The sequence below is a fragment of the Ptychodera flava genome, chromosome 4 (assembly GCF_041260155.1).
Source record: "Ptychodera flava strain L36383 chromosome 4, AS_Pfla_20210202, whole genome shotgun sequence".
Taxonomy (NCBI): Eukaryota; Metazoa; Hemichordata; class Enteropneusta; family Ptychoderidae; genus Ptychodera; species Ptychodera flava.
In genome coordinates, this window is record NC_091931.1 from 33,305,694 (window position 1) to 33,323,860 (window position 18,167).

Below are 18,167 nucleotides of genomic sequence, written 5' to 3' on the forward strand. Positions count from 1 at the left end.
CTGACTTGGCTGATGGGGAAGTGATACAGTCTAGCAGGAAAAGGGTTAAGTATGTACCCTTTGCAACAAGACAGTTCAAATGCACAGAAACACTTTGACAGTCACTTAGTGAAACAGCCTTGTGACTTGTATTTATTGAATTAGGGCTCTTTCCAAATGTGTTACAGTTCCATTGTAAATATGCAAATATTTTTCCAAAACTTTTAAAAAGACATCACTTTTACTGGAATGGAGATACTGATGTCCAAATTGAAACCAAAAACATTCACATATCAAAGGATCTGACCACAAACAGTGGAAATAAAAGATGGATGCAAGAGGACAATTTTTGGCCAATATTTTGTCGTCAGCAGAGGATGTCATGTACGTACTGTAATGTTTAGTAGCAAATCTACAATTGTGAAAAGCACCACTGAAAACAGAATTCAGGTAGCCTATCATTGTAAAAATAATTCTGTCAAAATTTATTAATACAAATCTTGAATGGCTACATTCTTATCTAATTTGTGCCCCATTTCTTCCCCCCCCCCCCCTCTCTCTCTGTCACATACACACACAAACACAACTGAAATTTGACCACTGTTTGCAGATAAGGATCTGTACATCTGCAACACATCTTGGTACCGAAAATTACTGTCCCCACCAGCTGAAACATTTGATATTCCTATTGTTTTGTTCTGTTTGTGTGGTAGACTGTCTCGTGCTAATCTCCCAAATCAATATCAATATGCCTCGGTATTCAACCACAGACCATAAAAAAAGCTTTTTTTAGGATTTATGGTTTAACTTGTCAACACAGCCTGTACCAATACTGCATATATAGTGTCTAATGTTATTGTTGCATATTAGCAAGGTTACAAATTCATGCATCAACGATAACACTGCATATTGCATCATACAAGGTGATGTGTTGCCAAGGCTGATTCTGTGAGTTTCAGTGTACTTGACCTTTGAAATGATAACGATATAAAGGGCAAGCTAAAATCAGATATCCGTAGAATTCTATGCCCCAAATTTCAAAGAAAAATACTGACATGCTTTCTATGGAGAAAACTTGATCCAACATGACAACAATATGCCCAAGAATGCAGTACTACGGAGGCAAATAAATGTAAACAGTATACATACAGTCTCAAACTGGCTGCTGTTTCTAGCAAACGAAAGCAGTCGTTTTTTAAAACTGAACTGAAAGAAAAATCTGTTCTCCAAAATCTTGACATGTAAGTGACAGTAATATATTGAAGTTCTATTGCACCATGATTGAAATTTTCTACAAAGTACATAATATAAGAGTTAAGTAGTTTGATAACACAGGCACTGTAAAATACAAAAGTTGCCTAGTACATGATTTAAAGTTTTTCCTTATTCTGTTGATAGCGTTTTGCTGAAGAGTAATGCAAATGAGCAAACCATTCCTATATTTCTATATTCCTAGCGCTCTATTGTCATGATTGTAATCTGTGGCACTTGAATTGTATTATGTTACCGTAAGTTTTAAAATATGACAATAAAATGGCAAAGATGATGAAAACTCTGTAACATTACAATCTGATATTCTCATATCATAAATCACTTCATCATCGAATTTAACATTATCCGATAAACACTCTCTGCTTCCACAGTATTGTTGAAGAGTATCATTCCATCAATGTATAAGTGTATGCTGATATATGGCATACACTTTCACTCAGTCAATATTTTCCTCCTACGACCTGTTCACCCCCAATTTCCTATAAACAGGTCCAAAACCACCATTGGTAACAATGCATCTGGGCCAAACCATGGCGGTGAAGGGGTTAAATCATGTAAAGAATGTAAAAACCCTCAAAAAAGAAAAAACTACCTGACATGATGATGATAGTACTAAATTTTCAGCTGATATGCTAGAAAAAATATAACTCTGTCCTTGACTTCAGGTCTTTATGGTGTTTCTAACGCTACACTTTAGAAACTTCAAGTATTCTTCAAACCAACCTTTTAAACCCTTTCACAACCATCGTTTGGCAATGAGAGAAGAAGTTAAAAAAATGTAATGTTTTCACATTACAAAATTCAGCTGCATGGAGTTTTAAAAAATCAGGCCACCATGAAATAGAACTGGTGTCAGAAACTTTCCACAAATTTGGCAATTATGTTATAAAGCTAATGTTTATTCATTCAATAAATTTTCCTCAGTGTAGTAAAAAGAAACAGAAAATTGCTATTTTTCCATCTACATGTATACTTAGACGTATATATTACAATTATTTGAGTACTGATTTGGAATAAGTTTTACACAAGTTAATATAAAGTGACATAAACATACTTATATTATACCTGTATGTCGATCACAAAAAGACTGATTTGGTTGGTTGAGTTGTCAAAGTACTGCATTGGTAATTACACTGCAGTTGGAAGACCTAGAAGTGACCCTGAACTTGATTTCATTTGCTGCAATGTAAACAAAGTGTGTATACAAAGTGTGTATACAAAGTGTGCATTTGTCCGGAACTGGTCAAAAAAGTCTTGTCTCATATCATACCAGTATACTTATGACGCAAATACAGCAATCTCATTGGCTGAGACATGACAATAACAGTGCTATATTCACAATATAGCATGGTGGGAACACACGCAAGATTTCGGGAGAGATAAATTCCTATTTTGACGTTTCAGGCCAAAACTTTGATATACTTTTTTAATGTGATAGCAATAAACAACCTCAGCAACAGGTTTATCACTCGGTTTTGGCCAGTTCACTCCATATATGCACTTGCTATCGCTCATGCATGTATGTGGCTAAGGGTGGGTCAGGGTCATGTGATAGAGGGACCGTGGGAGGGGTTTTGGTAAAGGGTACAAGTTGCCAATCAATGTGTAAATCAAAGGCATAATTAATTCCCTGATGTGGACCATTACACCGTAATAGTTGAACATCACTAAAATCAGTTGCAAGGAGTTGAAAAACAGACTTCTGTACGAGAAAATAGATGATTTTAACTTTGTGACATTTGATACATAAATGCTATCATTAACATTTCATTTACTAAATTTTTGGTAATAAAATCTTTAAGGTATATTACAGATTCAAAATTTTCATCAGCATAAAACTTCAAAATTTGAAAATTGGCATACTCTTTATGATATTACATACACAATTGGCAGTATATGTTACATTATTATACATCTACCATCGAGAACAATAGAATTTTGCATGCGCTAAAAAGCCATACGGAACGCCCGTTCCGTAACACGTACGGTTTCCAGGTGCCCCATCCCCTGCAGCTGTATCTGCATGTTCACTGTTGAATGGTTTCAAGGGACTCATTGGATGAGTGCAAGAACATGTCTCGTGCATGCTCTGTATGTACGTGTGTAGCGCACACACACTATCCAGAACATGCAAATTGCATGAAAACGGTCACTACTCTGACAATTTGATGCCCCAGTCAGGAATGTAAGATGTATAATAATACACAAAGGATGCACTCTGACGTTGGCGACATGCATCACTGAGCCAATGTCCTCGTGCATCCTTTGCGGTATTTTCATAATAACCTCATAGTACTGTATGTTACAGTACTGATTCTGCATATATAAGAAGGTTGATAAAGTTTAAAAATGTCCAATGATCAAACTATAAATGGCATTGACTACCTGATACGGAAAAGGAATGATCAATACTGAATAGGTATGAATCTTTATATCTTTGTTCTATAAATTCATTGAGAACTGTACAGGAAAGAGCAATTATATAGCTCCCCGTCTGGAGTTGCATGATCCATCTTTCATCGTCTTTTTTTTCACAAAAGAGTACTCTGTACAATGATAAAATCTGATTGTTTTGGACTGTGAACCCCTACATCACAGTCCTTCAACTTACTTCACTTGCCCACCAATCATTGTATCTTGTGTTGATCCACGCTAACTCATAACAACACGTTTCCGAAAAGAAATAATTATATCCAAGTTTGACTCTGTCACCACAGAGGTTTTCGTGCCAGTGCCACATTCGAAATCCCTGCTCTTCCAACCATTTCAGAATGCTGAATTTTTCCTGGAAGTCTGCAATCTCTCTTCCTGGCTTCGGTTTCCAAAGATGAACCTCAAAGACAAGCTGTTTCACGTACTGCAAGGTTCCTCTTTCCAGCATTTGATACAGAGACTGCCACTCAGCGCCCTCTATGTCAATTTTCAGAATATCAATCTTGCGCTGGAACACAACCACATAACAGTATATTTGGTAGATAGATCAATGCAAAAACAACTTTTTCCCAAGCAAACTGGCAATTCTTTGTTCAGAGACAGAGAGGTGTCCTTTCTTGTATACTATTACAGGAAGGGGTAGAAAATCCGTGAGAAGACATGTTGTCCATAGCAATATCAAAGCAAAACAAGGTTTTCTCTAAAACTTACAAATACTTGGTTTCATATACGCTGTACCACTTATGAACAACAAATGTCTAACAGTGGCATACCATACTTGAATGGCCATGAAAATTCTCTTTTAGTCACATCCTATGGTCATGCACAACTTACATTCTGGTGGTCCATTTCAGCCATGAGGCCCTCTAGAGTCCGAACTTTCCATTGCTGTGTGTTTGACGAGATCATGCTCCGACCAAAATGTTTATCGGAGTTCTTGTCCAGCAGACCAAAGTTGTAAAACCAGACCCTTTCAGAGTGTTTATGGCTTGGTTTGTGAATGCTGAAACCAAAGGTGTGACATTGATTATACTTTGCTAAGCATTAGAAAGTTAGTATGAACCTTCTGGACTTTCAACAAAATGGAAGAAAAGCAAATATACAAAATTTGCATTTTATGACCCTGCCACCACCATGGTCTGGCCCAAACCCATTGTTATTTAGATGGCAATTGTGAAATTGCTTACAGGGAACTGGTATGAACAGATGAAAGTTTCAGCCATAGCCTGCCGTCACCGGCATCATCATATTTGATGTACTTGAGAATTACCACAACATGATAGGATTTGCGATACAAACACAGGCAATATTTTGGCAAAGTGCCGGAAAAACTTTGCATATCATCAACTCAGCAGGTCACCTTTATGCATAATAACATACCTTGGATCAAAGGCAAATACGTCACAGCCATAAGTTGCCATCGCCTCATCAAAGGACCAATCATCACCAATTCTACAGAGAGAGAGAGAGAGAGAGAGAGAGAGAGAGAGAGAGAGAGAGAGGTTGTCAAATATTGAATGTCCAAGGGTTCAAAAGAGAGAGAGAGAGAGAGAGAGAGAGTGAGAGAGGTTGTCAAATATTGAAATGTCCAAGGGTTCAAGCATACTGACATAAGTTGTCAGACTATGATCATAAAAATTTCAGTTCTCACAAGAATTGAAGAAATGTGAATGCGTGATACAGAAATATTCCAAAGTGACTTTCACAACTGCACTATTGGTATAAAACTCACCCTATAGAATACACAAGGCACGTTGTGGAATTTAATCCTATGCGGGGTTCAAAACAGACATCCCATCCTCCATCATCATTGGCATCATGTCCCATGTGATGACTTTCCTTACAAGACATCTGGTTGGTACGGAGATATTTCAAGAAGCGTTTTACTTCACCGTCCCAGTCATCTGGCTTCCCCTCCTCCGGAATGACAGCTAATGGTTGCAACACAAATGGAGTCTGAAATGTCTGTAAAATTAGACAGGTAGGCGTAAAACACTGAATCAATCATACATGGTTTTCTACTTTCATACCAGACGCATTCGCAGATAAGCATGAAAAAATGTATCATGAAAAATCATGTTGTATTTACAAGATGAAAAGAAACTCGGGTTTAACACAGGTAGATGTGTTTGTTCTGTAGAAGCTCTGTCTGATTGCACAATTGGAAGCACTTTAAATTGACTGTAGCCTGTAGTTGTAAAAATATCAGAATGCTTGTTATCAAACTCCAAAAAGCAACTGTGAGAAACAAGACAATTTTTCTGGCTACTTACAGTGTTGGTTCCATCAGCCAAGACGCGTACGTCTGGTTGCCAATTCAGTACTTTTGTATTTTCATCTATACTGTCTTTTCTTTCTTTTTTGCCTAGCTGAAATAGGAATACATTTTACTGATGTGACAAACACCTAACCAATCAGTAGTTGAAATGAGAATACAATTTGACTGATGTGATAAACACTTAACCAATCAGTAGCTGAAATAGGAATACAATTTGACTGATGTGACAAACACTTAACCAATCAGCAGCTAGAAATACATGCAAATGAAAGCATTGAAGGTCTCGAGTCTTGTTGAAATTTTGATTTCTTTACCAAAGGTCAATGTATTCACCCAAACATGACTAAAACCAAGGTATTGTTATGATTGAGTGTGTGTCTTAACTAGTTTTGAATTTCTGTTCAAACATGACACTGTACAAGAATGGACAATTGGATGTTGATGCAAGTGGAAATTTTATTCACCAAAACCAAAACTGACCAGCTGTCACCTTGTGCTACATTCCCTTCATAACTATTTGGACGGTTTTACTTTAATGAACAGTGTGTATAATGTACTTCCACTATACATAAAATGTACTACAATCAATGATTATAAGACCTAATGAATAATTTGCCATTTAACTTTAGACTGTGATGAAAACAAAAAAATCTATCGTGAGAAATCATAAAGAATTAAAAATCATCATTATGATAAATGCAGCGATTCTCAAATTTCTGTGTTGTGTTGATTGGTAATTACATAAAGACAAAGAGACAAGTAAACAGACACTGGCAAGATACCGTAATTGCACCTTGCTTGTCAGTAAATGTCTACATGACCTCAAGGGTTACCAAAAGGTCAAGGTTCAAAGGGTAAAAGCTCTTCACTGCCAAGTGCAAATGGGATTTCAATGAGGAACTCCATTCTGAGCAATGACTGTGAAATGGCTTCAAAGGTACAGTGTAACGGTGTAAGGTACATACCTGCAACCACGTCCCATAGTAACAACAGGGTGCTTTTCCAACTTCATCTTTCTCGGATGGAATGTAATTTGAGGACGTCAAAGTAAAGCCCACTATTTGAAGATTTTCAAGGAGCTGATTTTTCTGGAAGACAGAGGCACATACGATTCGAATTTTTCAACGATTTCATTGACTGCAACTTGTGCACCTTTGAACGACTAGTCACACACTATACACTGATTCTGGATTCACCTTCTGTTATAATTTTTATTATATTGTAGCTTTGTCAATACCAGTAAATTTTGTAACGTCATAGCATCGCCAAAAACTATAAAATAATAGCAATAATGTACCCCCTCCCAGTCCATAATGGACTCAAGAAAAACTTTGCACTCCATAATGTACTCGGCTTTGCGTCATACATTATGTTGTCCAAAGTTTGCTTTCGTCAATTATGGGCTGGGAGGGGGTACATTATTGCTTAATTTATGTTACAGATCCATCCTTTCTTCTGAATAATTTAAGAAATATTTAAAATGTTCTTGCAGAGTAACATTCAATAAAATTCATACCCTATAAAAACTTGTCATCTCTATCTTTTCAGTAGACAGCTCTTTTACACCATCTTCTTCAACATCAGTCATGTCTACTCTCAACAATAACTGCTTGACATTGTCTAAGACGCCCGATTCAAGGACATCTTCAAACGAGGACCAAAGAAATCCACTGATATCAATCTTTAACAATTCAACCTGGAAAAAAACGAAAGCTTGCCTTTTTATAGAATGCTGTCATACAATGTACCCCTACATATTTAACAAACACAGCAATTATGTATGTTTTTAGATATGAATGCATTGAATGATCCATATTACAAATGCACATGGTCATACAAGAGTTAACAAATATTAAGATTTTGCACGCATCTTTAAAAAGTACTGGAGGAAAAAGTCTACCAACTTCAGAAAAGTACGTATGGGGAACAATCAGGTGCCTGGACAACAGATACAGATTCAAAGACCAACACTTACATCTCCTTGCCCAATGTTGTCTCTAAGATACTTCACCAAGTTCTCTTTCCCTTCTTCGACTTCAAGTTTGATGATTTCACATCTATCAAACACTGCCCTAAAATTACTGATTAAATTCTTGTCAATCTTGTTTTCCGGTGACCTGTAAAACATCAGAAACCAGAATTATTCACAACTGTATCACTTAATAGCTGAATGCTTCTGTTTATTTTCAAAAAGGACAAATTTATGAAAGCTTAAGTTGACTTAATCATCAGCCATACATGACTGTTAACCAAGTCAATAATTAAAAAAAAACAGTAAAAAACTTCTAATTCTTTCCATTTTCAATTCGATGGGAATGACAAAATTACATCACTGCAACTACCCGGCGAAATGTCAACTGTGATGTACCATGGTCAACAAGGTATTTGATGGTTTTGATGTTTGACCATGAACTACCATGGTTGGCATGATATGAGACCACAGTAGGCATTCTAATACTATGGTCTACCACAGTTAACCATGGTCTATCATGGCTGACCTGTTTATGGATATCGGCTACCATGGTTGACCATGGTATTTGATGACTGATTGTATTTATGACCGTGGTTACCGATCGTCAACTATGGTTGACCATGATATTTGATGACTCATGGTAGTTAATTTTGATGCCCAATTTCCTTGATGATCATATTGATAATAGGCTGTATGTATATACACTCCTATATTTACATAGTTGAGTCTCTTGACATCATTCACTAGTTGTAAGAGAGAATTAATGTCGTTGCCCAGGAAGCTTAGACCAATTTGCTGTATTCTTGTTCATGTCAGAAGACTGTGGACAAATATCGAGCTGAATTTCTTGGAATTATTGACATGGAGGGCATGAAAGCACTGCTGCAATGGCAGGAAGTTAAGACTTTCTCAGTCTCACTCAATGTTTGCCTCGAAACATGATATCAACATAGGCAAGGTCATAGCTTCATTGTCATTGGACCTTTGACCCTTTACCATGATGTCACATGTCATAAAGCAATGCATTTGATTGGCTCATTTGAAGCAGCCATCTTAAAAATTCAGTTCAAACGGATTGTCTGTTCAGTGAACAACTGGAAAAGTCAGCTGTGTTTTTAACATCGATTTTGGAGAAAGTTTGGACTATTTTGCTCATCGAACATTCAGGGAAACACTCAGAAGATGTTGGAGGATGATCTTTGATAGAATCTGAAGGGCTTGGCTGTTATTGCAGTGGACACTATTATGGAGGCTTAGTTTGCTGATCCTTAAGCGAGTCTGTCAAGTTATAATGACACCAGTCAGGGATCACTGGTGTTTTGCAGAGTTTTGGTGAGGTTTATACCAAGATTTTTTTCAGTTCTGACAATTTTCGACCCAAGTTTTTGATTCAAAAAACCATCAAATACCATTTGCGGTGATCATGGTTGACCAAGGTTAGTAACATGGTCAACCACGTTTGATGCCCATGGTCAACCATGGTTAACCATGGTTAACAACCTTGGTTTACCGTGGTTGACCATGGTTGGTGACCATGGACAACCATGGTAATTTGTGCCATTTAACAAACATGGTCGACCATGAACTACCAAGGTTGACCATGGTCATATGACCATGAACTAACACGGTAGTCCATGTTAGACCACCGACACTTTCGCCGGGGTATGACACTATATACCCATTTTGTTGTGTAAAGGTCAAATCTGTCTAATGAACACAACGGGGCTTTTACAAATGTAAGTAATGAAAAGGTTGTTTGATGAGGGTTGGATAAAACCAGTGGTCAGAGGCCTCAGATTACCAAAGTTCTGCAGTCTTAAGGTTGAGTGATAAGATGATAATTTAAGCAGTACAATATGATGAACAACGTAGACAGAAGCTAGGCTATTAAAGAACCGGTGTGATCACAAGATTTACATCAACTTTGGTACAACTGTATTAGTCACATGGACAACTGCATTGATCACATGAACAACTGTATTGATCACATGGACAACTGTATTGGTCACATGAACAACTGTATTGATCACATAAACAACTGTATTGATCACATGGACAACTGCATTGATCACATGAACAACTGTATTGGTCACATGGACAACTGTCTTGGTCACATGAACAACTGTATTGATCACATAAACAACTCTATTGGTCACATGGACAACTGTATTGGTCACATGAACAACTATATTGGTCACATGGACAACTGTTTTGGTCACATGAACAGCTATTTTTATTGGTCACATGGACAACTGTCTTGGTCACATGGGCAACTGTATCGGTTACATCGACAACTGAACAGTATGCAGATTTGCTTTAATATCCCGGACGACTATCCATCACACACTCCAATCAAGAAGGGGTCCAGAAATTTTGCACCAAAACCAGGTTGCCCTACACAACTTCATCCCGAAACCATTTCGTACCGAAACCACCTTGTGCCAAGTACTAGCTGCCTCGTCCCACGCCACTTCGCCCCAAGTACCACCTCATACGAAAACCACTTCGCCCAAAATATAATACATGTACCATCATAATACTACCTACTCGCCCTGAAACAAAGATGTATCACAGCATTGTTTTTACTGCAACTTGGAAGCATTACTGTGTCAGGACATTTTTATCACCACGAACCATTTATTCTTGCACAAAACCACAAACAGTAGAATTAGAAAAATGACAAACACAAACTACTAAATGCTACAACTCAGGTGCCTTGCGCAGAATAGCATGATGTCATTTTCTCGAAAGGTTTACACTTTCAAGACTTTGGTCCTGGGATGTATAGGCAATGAAAACTTTGATGACAGTGGTTGGTTATTTTCAGCTTTATCGGTTGGCGATAGTTTTGGGGCGACATGACTCCTTGGGCAAAGAGGCTTTGGTATGAGGTTGTTTTGGTGCGAAGTGGTTTTGGTGGGAAATGGTATGGGACGAGATCAGGTATCTACGACCCCTTATAAACAGGAAGTGAGACTGAATCTGAGACTCTCAAATTGAAGAAGATACTAAATGCGACCTCATTTGCGATTATATCTGAGACTCTCATTCATTACAGTAAACAGTAAATGCGACTTGATCTGAGACTGTACCTGAGACTCTCAATTACCTTTCACATGACAAGTGCGACTGGCGCTGAGACTAGAACAAGTAGCAATCGAGACACCAGACCACGGTTTGTGGAAGGACCGTGCACAGGTCCTTGAAAAAAATGATCACGGAGTACGGCGTGTCGACATCGACGTATGCCTTACCTCAGCTTTCTTTCCCCTTCATTTCTCATCTTACTGTATATTATGGAAAATAAAGGTCAATAAAACAAATACTCTTTATCAATCATGTATATTCGAACTACGCTGTTGCATGACGCACCGTATAGACACGGTCCCTGGAGGACCGTGGTATAGAGAGTAAGGCCTATGATTACGGAAAGGTAAGTCAGTTCTTACAATCGATTTAGCTGTTGTATTTATATAACATTTGAGAATATTGATAAAATATGGCGAATAAAACCGATAAATGGGTACTAAGACATAAAACTAGCGAAAATAGAGAAAGACTGGACTAACGTCAGATACGCACACGCCGTATCGGCCATTGTTGATGCCATACTGTTTATCGAACCTTCAACGTCACGCCCAGTCATGACGTACTTTTACCTTTGACCTTCATGAATGTTCACATTCATTTGAAAATTTCGTATTACTTTTTGACTTCATGATGTCCAGCTTGCTTTGTAATTCGAAACATATTGAAACACTTGCTCATTTTGCTGTTGATTTCTATAATAGTTTGAAGAATTCATACATCGACGAATTTGCAAATTTCGTGTCGTGTCGAACAGCTGCAGTCGCGTCGACAGCTATCGAGCATGAACGATGAAAAGCCCGAATGTAAATGACGCGATTTTCAGTTGTCGTTACAAACAAAATTTCATTTCTGTGAGAAACTCCACGATGACGTTTCGGAGATCAAATGGGAAATACCATATTCTCTTTGCTCCGATCGATCCGCCAATTTGAGTAGATTTTACCTCATCAAGATGTTCGGAAATCTATCGTCAGTTCACGGAGCTTTTTTCGTCTTTCATTTTACTTTAACAAAAAATATTTCGAGTTGTATAAAGAGTACCAAGGAAGCGTGAAATCACATTGAGTGCGTTTTGTCATCAGCTGTCAGCTAGTCGTTTTCCAAAAGTGGCTTTTTGGAGTACGTGAGCTTAAATACTACGGTAGTACTCTTTTCGGAGGGCATGAAAAGGCTAGGTGTGTATAACTCTTGAACTATTCCAATAACCGTTGTTAGTGTGAGAATGACGTGATATCAGCTTAAGCCAATCACTGATTGAGCGCATATTTTTCATATGGAAGGCCCGGGAGGCTCAAAGAAAACGCAGTCAAAATTAGCACTTAGTAAATGAGTATGACTCGATGACGTTCCCGTCGGCAACTAATAACAAAAGTTTAGTATTTTCTGTAAATCGGTAAGCCTTTCGAACACGAAAGATTCGGATATCTGAACCTCAACTGTAGCTACGCAGCTCGAAAGTTATCGTCCGACAGGACAGGAACATTGGTCAAAGCCGGATTTCGCATGGTAGCTATGGAAACACGCTGTTCATTCTCAGAAAGCATGCAATGTACTGTCGTACTGCTGATACTCCCATGGTCCGTGGGCTGGTTGCCGTCCCTACACACCAGATTCAATCACGTGTGTCTTCAAATTTTGATACATGAACTTCTACCAATCATCAACCCCGTAACACATAAAAAACAATGGTTGCGGTACGGGTTCAAGGACTTCACGAGGAGGCACCATCAATGTCGCAGAATGGTTTTGACTAGTTTTATATTGGCGATCTGCGTACGGTCGCACATCAAACCGACAAATGTTCGCTTAGATAAAAATATGATGTACGAAAAGTTTTTTATTCAACCAACTGAGTCATTGCCTTTGTTATCGCCTAAACATCCCGGGGTTTTTTTCGGAGAGACTGCAACATAGATATCCTCAAATGCATAGAGTACGGCTGTTCATCCAATATATTTATTCACTGTTTCGAAAACATCTCGTCAGATATGTGCTTTGGCGAACGGACCAAGTTTTTTTACGTTGTTCAGAAATAAATGACAATGTAGGTTTGGATATTAGCTACTCTGTCAGATTAGGACAGAGTATTGAAGATGAAATTACTTTAATCGATAGACAAAGAAGAGAAAGAATAGTCAGTATTCGAATATTGACTAATGCAAACAGAAAGGAAATTTCATTCAATTGAAAAAGTCACCGCCTTTCCTTGACATCGGATTCCATGGCAATGGAGCAACACACGATGTAGTGTAGGTCCTCAAAAATCTTTTAAAACGGCAAGATGATAATAATAATACTTTTCACGACAGCAACATCTAAAAGACCTTGAATCTGAACTTTAAATGACAGTTCTGTAGAAGAAACGATCGGAGACAGTTGCATGTCTTTGAACTACGTCTACGAGAGAACGCGCTATGGCTCGAGTGACATACCAGCGGACGTCACAGGCGCTCGAACGTGGGTATTCTGCTAAATAGATCGCTTTTCGGTTCGATATGTCGATTCCGTAGTCGACGTGCCCGCCACTGCAACCTAAATGAGTGTTTAGGTTGCACTGCAGTCGTGGGCATATCGACTACGGGATCGATAGATCGAGCCGAAAATCGATCTATTTAGCAGACTACCAAGCTACAGAGCGCCTGTGCTTGCGGGTCTGCACTGCGGTCGCTCCATCTAATTACAATGCTGTGCCGTATCTAACATGTTTACATCGCAAACGTTTACCGATTCACACGTGTATCGCGTCCTTTTTTGATTGACATCTTACAGACCTTTGTTATCCAGCAATCCCGCACCCCACTCGTCTTTGATGGAAAGTAACTCAAATAATCACCGCAATTCCGACACGTCTGAGACAATTGCGAATCAAGAAAACGATCAAAACTTGTGAAACGCAGTCACTACCCCACGTAATGCCTTCATGTTTGTGTTTTGCCGAACACTCAGTCCCTGGCAAAACTGATCTTTGGATGCGCCAAAAGGTGTTAACTTGCATGTTGTTTTAGGAAAGTATGTATATTATAAAATCAAAATGAATAGATGAGTATTTTCTATAAAAGCTCATATTTTCTATAAAAGCTCGGTTACATTTTAGCTTCGATCAGATCCCACCCGTCCGTTCAGACTGTTGTGAAACATTCCGATATTCGTCATGTCTTTTGAGCTGAACAAGGGTGAACTTTTGAGCTGGCAGGTTCTCCAGCGTGTGCCGATGCCACGCGAACGACGGACCTTCCACATTACGTCAGGAAGTGAGTCAGTCACATGTCAGTCGCAAGAACAGTCGCACTTGCTGTTTGTACGTTAAATGAGAGTCTCAGACACGGTCTCAAATTCACTCGCAAATATACATCCCCGAGCGAAATGCGAGTCTCAATTACAGTCGCAAACGTGATCGCACTTTGACTCTTCTATGAACTGAGAGTCTCAGAATCACTCGTATTTCTTACTCATTTGGGGTCGTACATACCTCACGAGATGGTATGATGCAAAGTGATTTTGGTGCAAAGTGTCTGGAAACCATCAAGAATACTTACATAATTGATACAAAGATTCGACAGTCAGTATATCTTGAAGTATCCAGGACAATTCCTTGGTCCATGTCCCGGCAGACTTCCCACATGGTCATGCCAGACTGTTTGACCAGCAATCGGTCATGGCATTGGTATTTTACACTTGTGAAAGTTCTGATAATGTAGGAAGGTAAGGCACCCCAGTGTGGCTCACTCATCTTTCGAAGGTGTTTATTATCTGACCCTGAAGACATAGATATACAAACGAAATGGGAAAATTGAACTAAAATATTCACTACACTTTAAAGGTATACTGTCACCTGTTCCAATTTTGCCATCGTAACCATGGAAAGAGAAAATCTAACCAATCACAGATTTTAAGCAGGTGGCCGCTTTTTAAAAACAGCACCCTCACATGGGCATTTTGAATACCAAGGAACGCCCCTTTGACCATATATGGGCATATTTAGATTACAGGTGACTGTATACCTTTAATGATCTGCCACTTGTTCGGACTCATTTTGAAGAATATGGACTGAATGATTTTCCTCATTGACCATCTTATTTGTTTTTACTGGCAATTTTTCCAATCGGATTGCAAATTGCCAGAAAACTATCAGTAATCACTTATTTTGGTATCGTATGAATAAGAAATCATGATCTCAAAAGCAGAAGTGTGCATATTTTTCACCACCTGGGCCCAGTACTGGACAACCCAGTGGAACTCACCAAAACAATTCGCTTGTCAACGAAAACCATGCAGTTTGCACTGGTAAAAGGCTTAGTTGACAAATTGAATCCTGCAGTATCTCAACATGCTTTGGGGAGTAGTACAAGACGCCATTGGTTGACATCATAAAAACAAAAATTGTGAAAAAAAATCATCAAAATTACAGCTGTTGACCTTGTGGATGCAGAGTGCAAGGTAGAGAAACAGAGAAACATGCAGCATCATTAAATTCTCCGAAAAATTAGGATGCATTTATAATAAATATTTGACATTTGAGTATAGCTCTACGACTTTCAATCAACAAACATATATATTTTAACCACTGAAAACTGGATTAGGAAAGGATGTAAAGTAAAAAAATTATGAGGGAAGCAAGAAAACAAATGGTAAAACAGCATATGATGCAAAGAATGAGGTCAAAGTTCAAATATCCCTACATACAAATGATAGCTTGTACAAAACTGGGAAAGCAAGCTGACAGTGTATCATTGATTTTTTTCTTCTTTTTAATCCATGTTTGTGTTCTTCCAGTGAATGGCTGATAATAATGGAGCTTTTTTGAATTATCAAGCTTTTCTGCTTGTTTCTGCGAATACTGGCAAATTTAGTATCAAAACAGTGTTTACTGTTAGCATATGGTGTTTGAAATCACAAAGACACTCTGTTATAATGACGGGGAAACTCACTTAACATCTACTTGCATTACACTGCATGCCCCGATAATAAACACTGCTATTCATTCCAGGTCACAATTTTACGATCAAAAAGTATAAATATATTAAATGGCTGACCTGTGTACAATATCATAAGTACCACAGATAGCAGGGATGAAACAGCAATGCAGATGAGTACCTTCTTCAGCAGTTTCATCATGGTTGTAGAGGTGATCAACCCTTACTGGCTGTTCCAAAATCACCATTTGCACTTTACTAAAATTCCACTTTACACCTGAAATGTGTACATTTAATTTTTTATGTTGGTAATATCAAAGTTATAATTTTTTTTTCATTTTTAATGATATATTAAAATCTTTAATACGGAGGAAAATCTTGAAAATTATCGAGTCTGTGTTTCATAAACATATAAACAAATTACAAAGACTCCTGGATCCCAGAGCATTTCGTCATGTCTCGGAAACACAGTTTTGCTATATGATCCATTGTGAACTGCTGTGGGGGCAAAGTCCGGTCCGTTTATATACATGCTCTATGGCGTCAATTTTGTTTGAAATTAGTCGCTCCGGAAAAAATCGCATTTTCAGCAGCACTACACAATACACAATACCAAGCTTTGGAACGACCCAATTATGGAAATTTCAGTACTGTGAAATCACAGTGCAGTTCCCAGCAATGCACCATCACCCTCACCTATTCAAAACAGCACGCACGGGCGCTCGGCAAGTTTTACCTGCTGCATTTACAGGATTTCACACAAATTGACCGAGCGCCCGTGGTTGCACGTGTCAATTTAGTCCAATTTTCGATCGGTGATGAATATCATCAAGAATGAATATATCGACTTGGTTACGTCCATGTTCATACTTACCAATTTTACGATGCATGAGATCACGCGAAAAATGTAAGAACTGAGTCAGTGAGTGTACTCGTTGATCGTTCCATTGACTAGCCGGCTGCAGTTCTAGAGAGATAGCAAAATCCGCGACGTGGAGACTGTTTGCGAATCCATATTCTGGAACAACTGTGTAAAATGCTCATCTACTCTCAGCGCTAACCTACACTATAACATAACTGTAACGGTCTGACAGATGTACACTGTGAAATTACCTTGAGAATGTTTCTGCGCCGAGTGCCATAGGGAGCTTGGACGCATTGGGTCAGGACTATGAACTCTGACCTTACCCGACATACCCTTAAATACCAATCCCCCAACATAAACAAGCAGCGCGTCATCACCAACTATTTGGTATATCGGGAGGACTTTGAGGGTTTCGGGAAAAGGTTGCTAGCCAAAAGTGAAAATAATTTTTGCTTTTGTAATACTACAGAAAAAAGTTTACCACCAGAAAATTAGTCCTACGATGCGACCAACTTTGTTTTTACAATGAAATATTTAGCAATTTAATCGATTTGATTCTTGAGAAAACCTGACAAGCAACTTATTCTCAGTAGTTGTTTCATACTTTATCCTACGTATGAACGTAAATAAAAAAAAACACTTTAACAAATTTACAGGGCAAAAAAAATGCCATCTGAATTAATAGTAGCCCCCGAGGAGTCGTTTGATGCGGTTTGGGCCGTCCCAATAATTGACTTCCGTATTCGCCCCATCATTAAGGTAGAACGCGCCTTAGGCTTTCAATACTTATATTTCCGATCTACCGTGTATGGGGGCTCAATGTAAAGCTGTTGGAGTAAGAAAAGTTTTCACAGATCTAGTTTTTTTGAATTGTGAAGCTATTTTGAATTAAAATTAATTGTTATCAGTAATAATCATAATAACAAGCAGCCTGCGTTCATCACAACAAAGAAGTCAAACAAGATCATAACCAGGTGAGTCCCACACTCATAGATAACGATCTGCATCCTAATTGTACAAAACGTAACCCTTCTCACATTTTCTAGAAATGAAATCTTTGAAATGATTCTTCCTGGCCAAACCAAACTAAATTTTCACGGGAGTTCCTTTACCGGACTATCGGCTGCGGCATTTATGACATTGCTCCACTCCCCAAGACCGACTAATCGATTCAGTGAACGTTCATAGATACGTTGCCTCGCGGAAGACCAAGGATATGGCCAACTGTCAAGTGGCAAAGGCTAAATAAAAAACAAGATATGTGTTTTCGGTAACCAGACCTACTCAACTGAGAAAAAACCTACTGACCATAGACATTTTTTCGTATTTTCAAAATTCTCAAATTTTTTTATGTGTCTCAGCAAA

General features: G+C 38.4%; 1 protein-coding gene across 2 annotated transcripts; it reads right to left on the reverse strand.

The window, feature by feature from the left end:
- Window positions 1-88: 88 nt before the first annotated feature.
- On the reverse strand, window positions 89-17,110 carry LOC139130364 (uncharacterized). Of its 2 annotated transcripts, none has more exons than XM_070696155.1 (11): window positions 16,812-17,110; window positions 16,058-16,214; window positions 14,561-14,780; window positions 7,938-8,079; window positions 7,479-7,658; window positions 6,928-7,050; window positions 5,958-6,053; window positions 5,417-5,649; window positions 5,065-5,136; window positions 4,519-4,687; window positions 89-4,192 (listed from the first exon to the last, which is right to left on the reverse strand). In XM_070696155.1, the coding sequence occupies exons 2-11, from the start codon at window positions 16,137-16,139 to the stop codon at window positions 3,854-3,856; spliced, it is 1,656 nt and encodes a 551-aa protein (XP_070552256.1). In that variant the 5' UTR covers window positions 16,140-16,214; window positions 16,812-17,110; the 3' UTR covers window positions 89-3,853. The 2 variants fall into 2 exon arrangements, with proteins under 2 accessions (XP_070552256.1, XP_070552257.1); XM_070696156.1 differs by having other exon boundaries at window positions 17,051-17,079.
- Between the last annotated feature and the right edge of the window lie 1,057 nt (window positions 17,111-18,167).